This window comes from Lepidochelys kempii, chromosome 3 (genome assembly GCF_965140265.1).
Source record: "Lepidochelys kempii isolate rLepKem1 chromosome 3, rLepKem1.hap2, whole genome shotgun sequence".
In the NCBI taxonomy this organism is placed as follows: Eukaryota; Metazoa; Chordata; order Testudines; family Cheloniidae; genus Lepidochelys; species Lepidochelys kempii.
In genome coordinates, this window is record NC_133258.1 from 17,986,660 (window position 1) to 17,999,751 (window position 13,092).

Genomic DNA, 13,092 nt, shown 5'->3' on the forward strand with positions numbered 1-13,092 from the left:
CATCTGGATCATTTGCTCATTTAAAAAAAAAAATCACAAAATAAGTTTTAATTTTGTACATAGGCTTCCCTGTAACTTTTTACAATTCTATTTCACGTAATTGCAGTTGCAACTGATACATTTGTGTATTAAACGAAGACTATAAAGAAGAAAAGGAATAGAGATGACACAAAGCTGGGGGAAGCTACAGTACATTCTATAATCAAATAGTGGAAAATATTGATATTGACATACTAATTTCTTGCCATATCAATTGCTGTGTAGGAATACCAGTGGATGCTATTTTGTATTTGCATTTGCCTTTCTTCTATAGGCTATCTTTTTTTTTCTGGTGGTCTCTGAGAGTAGTCCAGATAATAGTATCATTGGTTTTTAATAAGGGTTTAACAGTTGCTTCTTAAGCTGTAACAGTCCCTGGGTTAATTTGCACTGGAACAGTACCTGTTCACTGGATGCAGTGTGAAAGAGTCTGTGACAGTGAAGTGCAACTGGCTGCTCTTTTTTAGCTTCAGGCTTATTTGTACATATGCAAAATGTTGATGCTTCTTCATGGAACATATGTATGTTTGTTTTTTGTACACTAGGGTACTGTGGAGCTGACATAAAAGCACTTTGCACTGAGGCTGCCTTGATTGCCTTGCGACGGCGCTATCCTCAGATTTACGCAAGCAGTCAGAAACTGCAGCTTGATGTTTCTTCAATAGTTCTCAGCGCACAAGATTTTCACCATGCAATGCAGAATATTGTGCCTGCTTCCCAACGTGCCGTGATGTCTTCAGGACATGCACTATCCCTTGTCATAAGGCCGCTGCTGGAAAGAACCTTCAATAACCTCCTGGCGGTTTTACATAAAGTATTTCCCCATGCTGAATTTAGTCAAGGTGACAAAAGAGAAGGTACTTAGTTTTTATTTTTGTTTTTATTTTTATTTTTTTGCTCCTAACTATTCTGTTCTAGGTTGGAAAAATTTCAGGTAGCTTTTCTTTTAGCATCCTTGTCCTACTCCTTGCCTGAAACATACTGAATCAAGTTTGCACCAGCTTATGCCAGAACTGACTTTGATTTGCATATTTTACTTGGACATATAATTAATTGTAATAATAATAATTGTAATTTATTAATGTATTGCTGTAGTGTCTAGAAGCCCCAGAAAAGGGTTCTCCCAAGCATGGGGGCAGCCTGGGAGAACGCATGGTAGTGCTTGTTTGAAAATTTAGCAAGTGGTTAATGGAGACTGGCATTATGGGCTGATTGGAGGTGGGAGATGACATTTTGTTAGCAAATGGGAGATCATGAGTAGATTGGGGGATAAATCATGAAGGGCCTGGAAAGTGAAGACAAATGGCTTGATTTTCTTCTTCAAGTGCTTGCTTATGTCCATTGCAATGTAGATGTGTGCTCGCCCTTTGCACCACCCCTGGAAAATTTTTCCTTCAGTGGTATCCATTGGGTTGGCTCTGGTGCCCCTTGGAGTTGCGCGCTCATAGTGCCTGTGTAAAGGCTCCTGCCTACCCACAGCCTCCTCTGTTCCTTTTTACTGTCTGTGATGGTTGCTGCAACTGCCTCATCCTTGTGTTCACAAGCACTCCTTATGTGGACTTTCTAACCTCGTTGTATATAGTTATCTTTTATTCTTAGTAGTTAAGTTTCAGTTGTTAGATAAATAGGTTAGTGAACGGTTTCAGAGTAACAGCCGTGTTGGTCTGTATTCGCAAAAAGAAAAGGAGTACTTGTGGCACCTTAGAGACTAACCAATTTATTTGAGCATAAGCTTTCGTAAATTGGTTAGTCTCTAAGGTGCCACAAGTACTCCTTTGCTTTTTTCAGGTTAGTGAACCCTGCTCAGCAGGGTTAATCCCTGCCCAGTAGCAGGGCTTGCCTCGGTCTCCAGGATTAAGCCTTTTGCTTCTTGCCACAAGCCTATGCCTGTGAGTGACCCCCATTCCAGCTACCTTCAGTGCTTGGGGGAAGCTCATGTGTAGGAGTGCTGCAAGATCTGCAAAGACTTCAGGCCCCACACCAAAAAGGATATAGATGCTAGATTCAGATTTATCCTCATGGAGACAGCATTTCAACCTCCCTCGCAGCTGGGTCACTCAGACTTGGCACTGAGTACTTCAGCCTCAGTAAGGAGTGCCCCGTCTACTCTTCAGGAAACTAAGCACCATTCCTTATCCCCGGTTGGTCATCCCCAGTGCTGAGGAAAAGTGCTCCAATGAGGGACTTTGGCACTGCTCTCCATCACTGGTGCCAAGAAAGAAGCAGAAAAAGACCAACAGAGGTCGATTCCCCCAACCCTGAGCACAGAGATACTAGTAGAGTGCGACCTGCGTCAGACCACTCTGTGTCTTTAACAATTCTCCATTGACTCTGGCCAGGGAATGCGTACCATTGACTCTAGCACCGATGAACTCTCCACCACAGAAGAGCCACTGGAGCTCCACTACATGGATGGTACCGTCAATGCCAGAGGCATTTCAGGCAGCAAGAGATTTACTCTCTCTACTGGTACTGCCATTCCCAGCCATACAGGAGCTGTCAGCAGCAGCACCGGCTGCCATGGCACCAAAGGCTTCAAGTGCCTTCAAAGGGGAAACGGGCCATGATGGCCCAGGCCCAATCTCCTCCCTCCTGGCACTACTTGTTGGCACTGGTCGGCACCGCTCCACCCTGGTCTCCGGGAAGGGAATCTTCAGAAACTGACTTGGATGCGGAGTCATACATCTCTCGCAGGAGCCGGCACTGTCACTCCAGGTGGTATTACCCAACCATAGACCTGAGCCAAGGCATCCCACTCATGGCCTGGCCACCAGGACAGTGGCAGATACCAGTATAGTGGCCTTTCTGGAACCCCTGGGCTTTTCCTATGATGCAAGGGTCACATTCCAGAAGGTCATACTCTGGTGTCAGAGTCCAGAGTGCCACTTCTCTTGGAGCAGGATCCAGGCTCCGGTACCAAGACTGGTGCCAAATATCAACACCCGACACCACGAGACCTGTTTGGTGCCATGGGTGAAGAACAGTATCTGCCTCCTCTCAAGATGAAGCTGTCGCGGGAGCAGACATAACACCATCCCAGGACGATTACAAGGCGCATCAAGAGAGTAGCTCAAAACCTGGGTATCCAGGTAGAGGAGATCAGGGAGTCTTCCCATGCCCTGGTGGGCATTGTAGCAGTAACAGGCTCTTCAAGAGTGGCATTGTCACTAAACAATGCTATTATGGACCCCATTGAGGCATTATGGCAGACCCTAGCGTCCCTCCAGCCAATGGCAAAGAAAACGGAAAAGAAATAATTTATCTCAGCTAAGGGGTGTGAATTCCTTTATACACATCTACCACAACCTTTGGTTGTGTCAGCAGCCAGTGAGCGGGAATGACAGAGTCAGCAGGTGCCAAGGCCAAGGATGCCAAAAAATTAGACCTCTTTGGCAAAAAGATCTATTCAACATGTGGCCTTCAGCTCAGGCTTGCAAATCAGCAAGTGTTCCTGAGCAGGTATGATTTCAACCTCTGGGACTCTGTGTTGAAATTTAAGGAGTTACTACCACAGGAGTCCAGGTGAGAATTTGCAGCTCTCATGGAGGAAGGCAAATCTGTGGCAAGAGCATCCCTGCAAGCAGCCTTAGATGCCATGGACTCTGCAACTCGATCCATGGCTTCAGTGGTGGCAATGCAAAGCTCTGGGCTTCAATCATCGGATCTACAGCATGAGGTTCAACAGTCATCAGAGGACCTTCCTTTTGAGGGTACGTCGCTCTTTTCTGAACAGACAGACTCCAAGCTGCACAGCCTAAAGGACTCAAGGGCCATTCTGAAGTCCTTAGGGCTTTATACATTAGCATCCTTGAGGAAACGTGATGATAACCCTCAGCTGGTTCCTCGTTTCTTCCCACCACCCACCTGGTAAGATTACAATAGGAGGAGGAGGAGCAGAGGCTTTAGGAGAAGACTTCTGCCCCAATCCTGGTCCGCACCTGCCTCACCCCCACCCCACCCCCCCACCCCCCGACACTCTGAGAGGTCTAAGCAGCCCTTTTGATCGGACACTCAAGGATGACGTGCAAGGACAGAACTGGGATCCAACTTCCCTAGTTTTTGTGGACCATTTATCCCATTTCTATCAGGCCCGTATTACCTGTTTTCTAGGTGCTACTCACGATAGCACTGGGCTACACCCTTCAGTTTAGTTTTCCGCCTCCCCATCTCTCTTTAGGGATCCTTTTGAGCCCAAGAGGTGCAGTCATTCCTAAGGGTGGGATCTAGGGGGGAAGCTTCACCAAAGTTAAGGAGCTGGGGGGTTCTATTCCCATTATTTCCTAATTTTGAAAGCCAACGGCAATCTCAGACTGATTCCAGACCTGCGAAAGGTCAGTAGTTTCATGAAGAAGCTAAAGTTCTGCATGGTCTCCTTGGTTTCCATCATCCCCTCCCTGGAACTGGGGGATTGGTGTGCTGCCCTCAATTTAAAGGATGCTTACTTCCATATCTCAATCTTTCAGGGATACAGAAAGTTCCTCAGGTTCATCGTGAACCAAGTGCGCTACCAATTTGTGGTGCTCCCGCTTGGCCTGTCAGCAGCTTCTTGGATGTTCACAAAGTGCATGGCAGTTGTCACAGCCTTCCTGAAGAGACAGGATTCCCGTCTACTCTTACTTCAATGACTGGCTGATCAGAGGTCAGACCAAGGTCAAGGTGGAGTCCAATATAAAGTTAATACAGTCAACTTTCCAGGACTTAGGTCTGTTAATAAATGAGAGAGAAGTCTACTCTCTCCTGGGCTCAAAGGATAGAGTTCATTGGGGCGATCTGTGACTCGGTTCAAGCCAGAGCCTTCATCCCAGAAGCATAGTTCCAATTAATAGGGATGCTTAGAGAGAGTCTCAGAAATCAACCCATTACCACAGCAGGAAACTGCTTGAAGCTCTTGGGCCACATTACATCATGCAACTGTGTGATGCAGCATGCGAGACTTAAGTTCAGACCCCTCCAGGGGTGGGTGGCATCTGTATACTCACCAAGCCGACACCACTTAGACACGGTCATCACAGTTTTCCCATCAGTGATTGCATCCCTCCATTGGTGGCTGGATCTGCTGGCAGTGTGTGTAGGAGTCCCATTCTCAAGACCCCAACCATCAGTGTCTCTTGTCACAAACACTTCACCAATGAGCTGGGGGGAGCTCACTTGGGGTCCCTCAGAACTCAGGGCCTCTGGTCTCTGGAAGAGCTCTTGTTGCGCATCAATGCCAGGGAGCTCAGGGCGGTTTGCTGGGTCTGCCAGGCATTCGAACCCCATGTGGAGGGCAAGTACGTGTCAGTTTTCACAAAATACACAACAGTGATGTTTTATATCACTGGGCAGGGAGGAGTGCGCTCCTTTCACCTGTGCCAGGAAGCACTTTGCTTGTGGGAATTCTGCATAGCCCCCTCGATCCTCCTATCTGCCAGAATCACAGAATGAGCTAGCGGATCAGATCAGCAGGTCGTTCTCCAACCACAAGTGGTTCATCCATCCATATGTTGTGAAAGCCATTTTCCAGAAGTGGGTAATCTCCAGATAGATCTGTTCGCAACGAAGTACAACAGGAAGTATCTTCAGTTATGTTCCTTCCTGGGTCAGAGCCCTGGGTCTCTCTCAGATTACTTCCTCCTTCCTTGGATGGGTCATCTCTTTTGTGTCTTTTCTCCCATTCCTCTCATACACGAGGTTTGCTGAAGATCAGAAGGGACCAATCACGAGTTATTCTGATAGTCCCCACTTGGCCCCACCAGCACTGTTTAACCACATTCCTAGACCTCTTAGTGTAAACACTAACTAATATGTCTACCTCTGTTTCCAGACCTGATTTCCCAGGACCACGGCCGTCTGCATCATCTGAACCTCAAGTCCCTCACAGCCTGGAAGCTTCGTGGCTGAACCCCACAGAGCTAACATACTCTGCAGTTTGTGAGATGCTTTTAGGAAGCAGAAAACCCTTCACTAGAGCCACTTGCCTGGCAAAGTGGAAAAGGTTCTTGATCTGGTTTACACAGTAGTGTCTCACCTACACAATCAACAGTACCATTCATTCTAGGCTATTTACTCCCCCTGAAACAACATGGGCTAACTGTGTCATCTATTAGGGTCCATCTGGCTGCAATCTTGGCTTTTCACGCATGGGTGACCGACCATTCTGTGTTCTCAAACTCCATCTGTAGTTGGTTTCTTAAGGATATTGAGAGATTATACCTTCAGGTATGGCAACCAATCCCTCCCTGGAATTTCAACCTCGTATTGTCAAGACTGACAGCACTGCCATTTGAACCATTGGCAATGTGCTCTCTGCTCTTCCTATCCTGCAATGGTGGCCTTCATGATGGCCATTACTTCTACAAGAAGGGTCTCGGAGATCCGGGCTCTCACTTCAGAACCACTTTACGTGGTATTCTTCAAGGAGAAGGTCCAATTGCTTCCGCATCGAGCCTTCCTTCCAAAGGTGGTTTCACAGTTCCATAGTAACCAGGATATCTTACTACCGGTCTTCTATCCAAAACCACATGCCAACAGAGAGGATCAGAGGCTCCACTTACTGGATGTCAAATGTGCACTAGCCGCCTATATAGAAAGGACTAAATCGTTTTGGAAATCTACTCAACTATTCATGGCCATTGCATGCAGGGTGGTGAAAGGTCTCCCAGTCTGAGCCCAGAGAATTTCCTGTATCCGCATGTGCTACGATCTGTCAAAGGTTCCTGCCCTGACAGCACGTTCCACAAGGGCCCAAGCGTCTTTGGCAGCTTTCGTAGTACAAGTTCTGTCCTACAAGGACAGTTGTAGAACGGCAAAGTGGTCATCATTTCATACTTTCACATCTCACTGAGCCATCACCCAACAGGCTAGAAACGATGCTGGATTTGACCAAGCAGTATTGCAATCAGTGTGCCAATAAACTCTGAACTTTCCACTTCTGCACAACTGCTTGGGAGTCACCAACGTTGGAATGGACATAAGCAAGCACTTGAAGAAAAAATGGTACTAACCGTCCGTAACTGTTTGTTGCTTATGTCCATTCCAACCCCCTCTGCCCCGCTCTGTCAGAGTTAGCTGTCAAGAAAGGGGGGCTGCAGGTTGGTGGGATCCTTTATACCAGAGTACGACCCCGGGGGGCACCAGAGCCAACCTGACAGATACCACTGGAGGAAGAGCTTTCCAGCGGTGGTGCTCGGGGGAAGTGCAAACCTACACTGGAGTGGATATGAGCAACACACATAGGAGAATAGTAGTTACAGAAGGTGAGTAACTTTTTTTATACGTTTGAGAAAGGGGAGCCAATGGAAGGTTTAAAAGAAAAGGATGATACGGTCAAAATGACAGGCTAGGAAAATGTTGTTTGCAGCAGGATTTTGAATGGCTGTGAGTGGGGGAAGCAGCATATTGAATGGATGTGTGTAGTTGCATTTGTCAAGGCAAGAGAAGAGGTTGTTGCAGTAACCGAGACACAAGATGATGAGAACCTGCACAAGAATTTTAGCTGTCTGCATGTATAGGATAGGCCATGTCTTAGAGATGCTGTGTAGCAAGAATCTGCAAGATTTAAACACACAGGATGTGAGGATCTAGAGAGGTCTTGGGTCGAAGATGAATCCAGGTTATGGGCCTGAATGACAAAGTATGGTGTTACTGTCCACAGTAATTTAGAAGGGATGGGGACAGCTTAGGTGGGGGAAGATTAAGATTTCTGTTTAAACTATGTTGAACTTTAGCTGACGTGATATCCACAAGGAAATGTCAGAGAAACAGGCTGAGATTTTTGTTTGGACAGAAGGAGACATATCTGGAGGAGAGAGAGTAGATGAATGTGTGTTTGCGAATGAGATTACTATTGTGGGGATGGGATAAGACTATGTCAAAGTAACTCTGGCAGCTCCTGGCCCTGGTGCTGAGTCCCTGCTGTCTGGGAAGGGGTACACGGGTAAGAGGTAGAGCTCCCCAGTCACACTTCCCATTGTTGGTGAAGGGGTGTGTCCAGGCTGCAATGAAGTGTCTGTGGCAGTGCCTGGTCAGGCACTTAGTTATGTTTAAGCAATGACCCAGGTCATTTCTTGAAAGTTAGTTACTGGCAGGAGTAGTTGAGAATTTCAGCCCTTATTGTTTGCTTACTTTAACATACGCTTAGTATTTTTTAGTGTCAGTACAGAATCTGAAAAGGCGCATGGTAATATATTTACTTTATGAATGGATATGGATAAATCAAAATGCAGAGAAGTAATGACTTGCACAATGTCACAAAGCAAGTGAGTGACAGAGCCATGAATCCTGGAGTTCTGACTTCTAGTTCCCTACTCTAGAGCAGTCTTGGCTTGAATTACTTAAGTTCTTCTCCAGAGCTTCCTTAACAAACCCAGTTGTTAACCTCCAGGAAATAGCCACCTTAGAACCCATTTGTTATTGATACTCTTACGAGAAAAGCATCACTCTTTTTGTCATGTTTTTTCAAAGTCTGTGTGGTGTTGCTTTTGCTCTGGTGCTGGTATTTTCCAAGCAGTCAATGACAAAAAGTTTGTTCTAAAGACTCCTTTATGCTTATTGGCTAAATGGTCTATATATTTGTTTGTTTTCCTTCCTACTGATCTCTCCTTATTTTTACTAAAGAGAGTTTGGAAGTTTTCATTGAGCTTGAGTATTAGTCATAAACAGATAGAATCATAGCAAAGTTGGGCTGGTAGGGAGCTCAAGAAGTTACCAAGTCGAGCGTCCTGCACTGAGACAGGACCAAGTGAACCTAGACCATCCCGGACAGGTGTTTGTCAAGCATGTTCTTAAAAACATCCAGTGATGAGAATTCTGCACCCTCCCTCAGCAGCCTGTTCCAGAGTGTAAGTACCCTTATAATTAGAAAGTTTTTCCTAATATCTAACCTAAATCTTCCTTGCTGCAGATTAAGCTGATTACTTCTTCTCTGGGACATGGAGAACAATTAGAGGTTTCAGAGTAACAGCCGTGTTAGTCTGTATTCGCAAAAAGAAAAGGAGTACTTGTGGCACCTTAGAGACTAACCAATTTATTTGAGCATGAGCTTTCGTGAGCAGCTCACGAAAGCTCATGCTCAAATAAATTGGTTAGTCTCTAAGGTGCCACAAGTACTCCTTTCCTTTTTGGAGAACAATTAATCACCATTCTCTTTTATAACACCATTCTCTTTTATATATTTGAAGACTGTTATCAGGTATCCCCTTAGTTTTCTTTTCTCAAGACTAAACCTGCCCATTTTTAAATCTTTCCTGAGAGGTCAGGTTTTCTAAACCATTTACCATGTTGCTGTTCTCCTCTGGGCTGTCTCTAATTTGTCCATATCTTTCCCAAAAGTGTGGCACCCAGAATTGGACACAGAACTACAGCTGAGGTCTAACTAGTGCTGAGCAGAGTGGGACAGTTACTTCCCGTGTCTTACATTTGACCCTTGTGGGGTGCCAGGCTTCAGCCTGAGCCTGAACATCTACTCTGCAATTTAACCTGAGCCTATGAGCCTGAGTCAGCTGATGGGCCAGCCACAGTTGTTTAATTGCAGTGTAGACATACCCTAAAATCAAGATATATCCTGTCTACTGGTTTACTCCATCCACTAGGCCAGTAACCCTGTCAAAGAAGGAAATTAGGTTGCTTTGGCAAGATTTGTTCTTGACAGATCCATGGTGGCTACTCCTAACTCTAGTATCTTCTAGGTGCTTACAAAGTGATTGTTTAATAGATTGTTGCAGTATCTCTCCAGGTATGAAGGTTAGGCTGACTGGTCTGAAATTCCCTGTGTGTTCTTTGTTCCCCTTTTAAAAGATGGGTACTGTGTTCCCTTCACCAGTTCGCTGGGACATCATCTGTCCTTCATTGAGTTCTTGAAGATAATTGCCAATAGTGCTGAGATTAGTTCAGCTAGTTCCTTAATAACCATAGGATGAATTTCATCAGGCCTTTCCAACTTAAATACATCAAACATATCTAAACATTCTTTAACCTGTTTTTCCCTATTTTGGGTTGTGTTCCTTCACCATTGAAGTTAATATTGTGTTGAGTATCTGGTCATTATTGGATGAAAACCAAGATCCACTTCAATTTAGGCTTAAATAGTTTCTCTTAACCTTTATTTTGTATGTTTTAGGACAGCGCTATTATTACCTATACATTACCCCGCTGTTCCTCAGACGTTTTTGTCAACTGCTGGAAATGGCCCACCTTGATTATCACTACAAAAGGTTCTCCCCCTGGTTGGTAATAGCTCACCTTACCTGATCACTCTTGTTACGGTGTGTATGGTAACACCCATTGTTTCATGTTCTCTGTGTATATAAATATCCCCACTGTATTTTCTACTGAATGCATCCGATGAAGTGAGCTGTAGCTCACGAAAGCTTATGCTCAAATAAATTGGTTAGTCTCTAAGATGCCACAAGTACTCCTTTTCTTTTTGCGGATACAGACTAACACAGCTGCTACTCTGAAACATATCTTACAATAGTTATCCTTCTTACTGGTCTGTTTTTGTCTGGGATTTTTGGCTTGTCTTGTTGGTTGGGGAGACGCTCTGCTTTACCCTATTTGCACAGACCAAAGATTTTACAACTAAGACACTCAGACTAGGTTTCATGGTTTACACAACCCTGAAGCTGTTTCAGTTAATTTCTGAAATGATGTATCAGCAGAGTCACATTCAAAATGTACAGATTCCTTTACAGTCTTATTATAATGTGTATATATAATATTAATTTCTCTCACAATTCATTACACAGTTTTCTAACATACTATTAACCATTTTAGCAAAATAGGCATTAAACATTTCAGCTTCTTTGATGTAATCAGTTGGCTCTCTTTGCCCACTAAATGCAAGACCTGCACTCTCCTTTGTCATTCTCTTGATCCTAATGTATTTGAAGAACATCATTTTCTTGTCTTTTATGTCCCTCACAAGTTGTAACTCATATTGTGCCTTAGCCATTCTGATTTTGTCCCTACATTCTAATGCTATTCTTTTGTACTCCACCGTAGCACTTTGTCCATATTTCCACTTTTTGTAGGATTCCTTTTTTATTTACAGGTCATTTAAGAGCTCCTGATGGAGCCATATTGGCATCTTACTATTCTTCCTGTCTTTCTTTTGCATTGGGATGGTTTGCAGTTTTGCCTTTAACGTGATCTCATTGTGCTCGGCTGACCTCCTTTCCCTTAGATTTTGTCTCCATGGAACCTTACCTACTAATTCTCTGAGTTTGTTAAAGTCTGCTTTTTTGAAGCCCATTGTCCTTATTCTGTTGCTCTCATTCCTTCCTTTACTTAGAATCATGAAATCTGGCATTTCATGATCACTTTCACCCAAATTACTTTCCACCTTCAGATTCGTAACCAATTCCTCCCTGTGGGTCAGAATGAAGTCTACACAATTGCCATCCCACTCGTTTCTTCCTCCACTTTTTGTTTCAGAAAGTTATCCCCAATACATTGCAAGAACTTATTGGACGTTTTGTGTTCTGCCAACAGATGTCTAGGTAATGTTCCCCATTAGTACCAAGTCTTTTGTGTTTTGGGTATTTCTGTTTGTTGTAGAAATGTCTCATCCACTTCCCCTTTTTGATTTGGTAGTCTGAGGTATACCCATACCATGACATCACCCTTAATTTTTCACTCCTTTTATGTTTACCCAGAGACTTTCAACTGTTCTGCTTCTCACCTCCTTCTGGACCTCAGAACAAGTGTATGTTATCCTTGATGTAACATCTCCTTTTTTTTATCCCGGCCGAAGAAGCAATTCTTCTGGTATATTTTGCTGTTAGTAGTTTTAAATGCATTTTGGATAAGTTGATTTAAAGGTTCTTCGTAGGTATTTCATCTTTGAATGTGTGAGAACCTAAGTTTCTTTTGAAATTTCATCCACCCCTGATTTTGTTTACCCTCTTCTTAGGGCTTATCTACACTTAAGCTTCAGTGGCTCACCTGTACCAATGCCGCTGTGCTGCTTAGCGAACACACTACCTATGCCAACAGGAGGGCTTTTCCCATCAGTGTAGGTGATCCACCTCCCTGAGAGGTGGTAGCTATGTTGACAGGAGGAGCCCTCCTGTCGACATAGCACTGTCTGCACCGGGAATTAGGTCTGTTTAACTCGTTTCAGAATAGCAGATGTGTTAGTCTGTATCCGCAAAAAGAAAAGGAGTACTTGTGGCACACTTAGGGTATGTCTACACTACGAAATTAGGTCGAATTTATAGAAGTCGGTTTTTTAGAAATCGGTTTTATATATTCGAGTGTGTGTGTCCCCACAGAAAATGCTCTAAGTGCATTAAGTGCATTAACTCGGCGGAGCGCTTCCACAGTACCGAGGCAAGCGTCGACTTCCGGAGTGTTGTACTGTGGGTAGCTATCCCACAGTTCCTGCAGTCTCCGCTGCCCATTGGAATTCTGGGTTGAGATCCCAATGCCTGATGGGGCTAAAACATTGTCGCGGGTGGTTCTGGGTACATATCGTCAGGCCCCCGTTCCCTCCCTCCCCCCGTGAAAGCAAGGGCAGACAATCATTTCGTGCCTTTTTTCCTGAGTTACCTGTGCAGACGCCATACCACTGCAAGCATGGAGCCCGCTCAGGTAACCGTCACCCTATGTCTCCTGGGCGCTGGCAGACGCGGTACGGCATTGCTACACAGTAGCAGCAACCCCTTGCCTTGTGGCAGCAGACGGTACAGTATGACTGGTAGCCGTCATCGTCATGTCCGAGGTGCTCCTGGTCGCCTCTGTGAGGTCGATCAGGAGCGCCTGGACAGACATGGGCGCAGGGACTAAATTTGGAGTGACTTGACCAGGTCATTCTCTTTAGTCCTGCAGTCCTATTGAACCGTCTTATGGTGAGCGGGCAGGCGATACGGACTGCTAGCAGTCGTACTGTACCATCTTCTGCCAGGCAGGCAAGAGATGAGGATTGCTAGCAGTCGTATTGTACCATCTTATGCCAGGCAGGCAAGAGATGAAGATGGCTAGCAGTCGTACTGTACCATCTTCTGCCAAGCAGCCATGAGATGTGGATGGCATGCAGTCCTTCTGCACCGTCTGCTGCCAGCCAAAGATGTAAAA

At 45.0% G+C, this 13,092-nt stretch overlaps 1 protein-coding gene across 8 annotated transcripts in view; it reads left to right on the forward strand.

Moving 5' to 3' along the window:
- Nucleotides 1-13,092, forward strand: part of ATAD2B (ATPase family AAA domain containing 2B) — a 177,308-nt gene that overhangs the window by 78,134 nt on the left and 86,082 nt on the right. For all 8 annotated transcript variants that reach the window (XM_073335846.1, XM_073335847.1, XM_073335845.1 and 5 more), the window contains one exon: nt 585-896. In XM_073335846.1, coding sequence (XP_073191947.1) covers nt 585-896 — 312 coding nt within the window. The remainder of the gene's footprint in view (nt 1-584; nt 897-13,092) is intronic.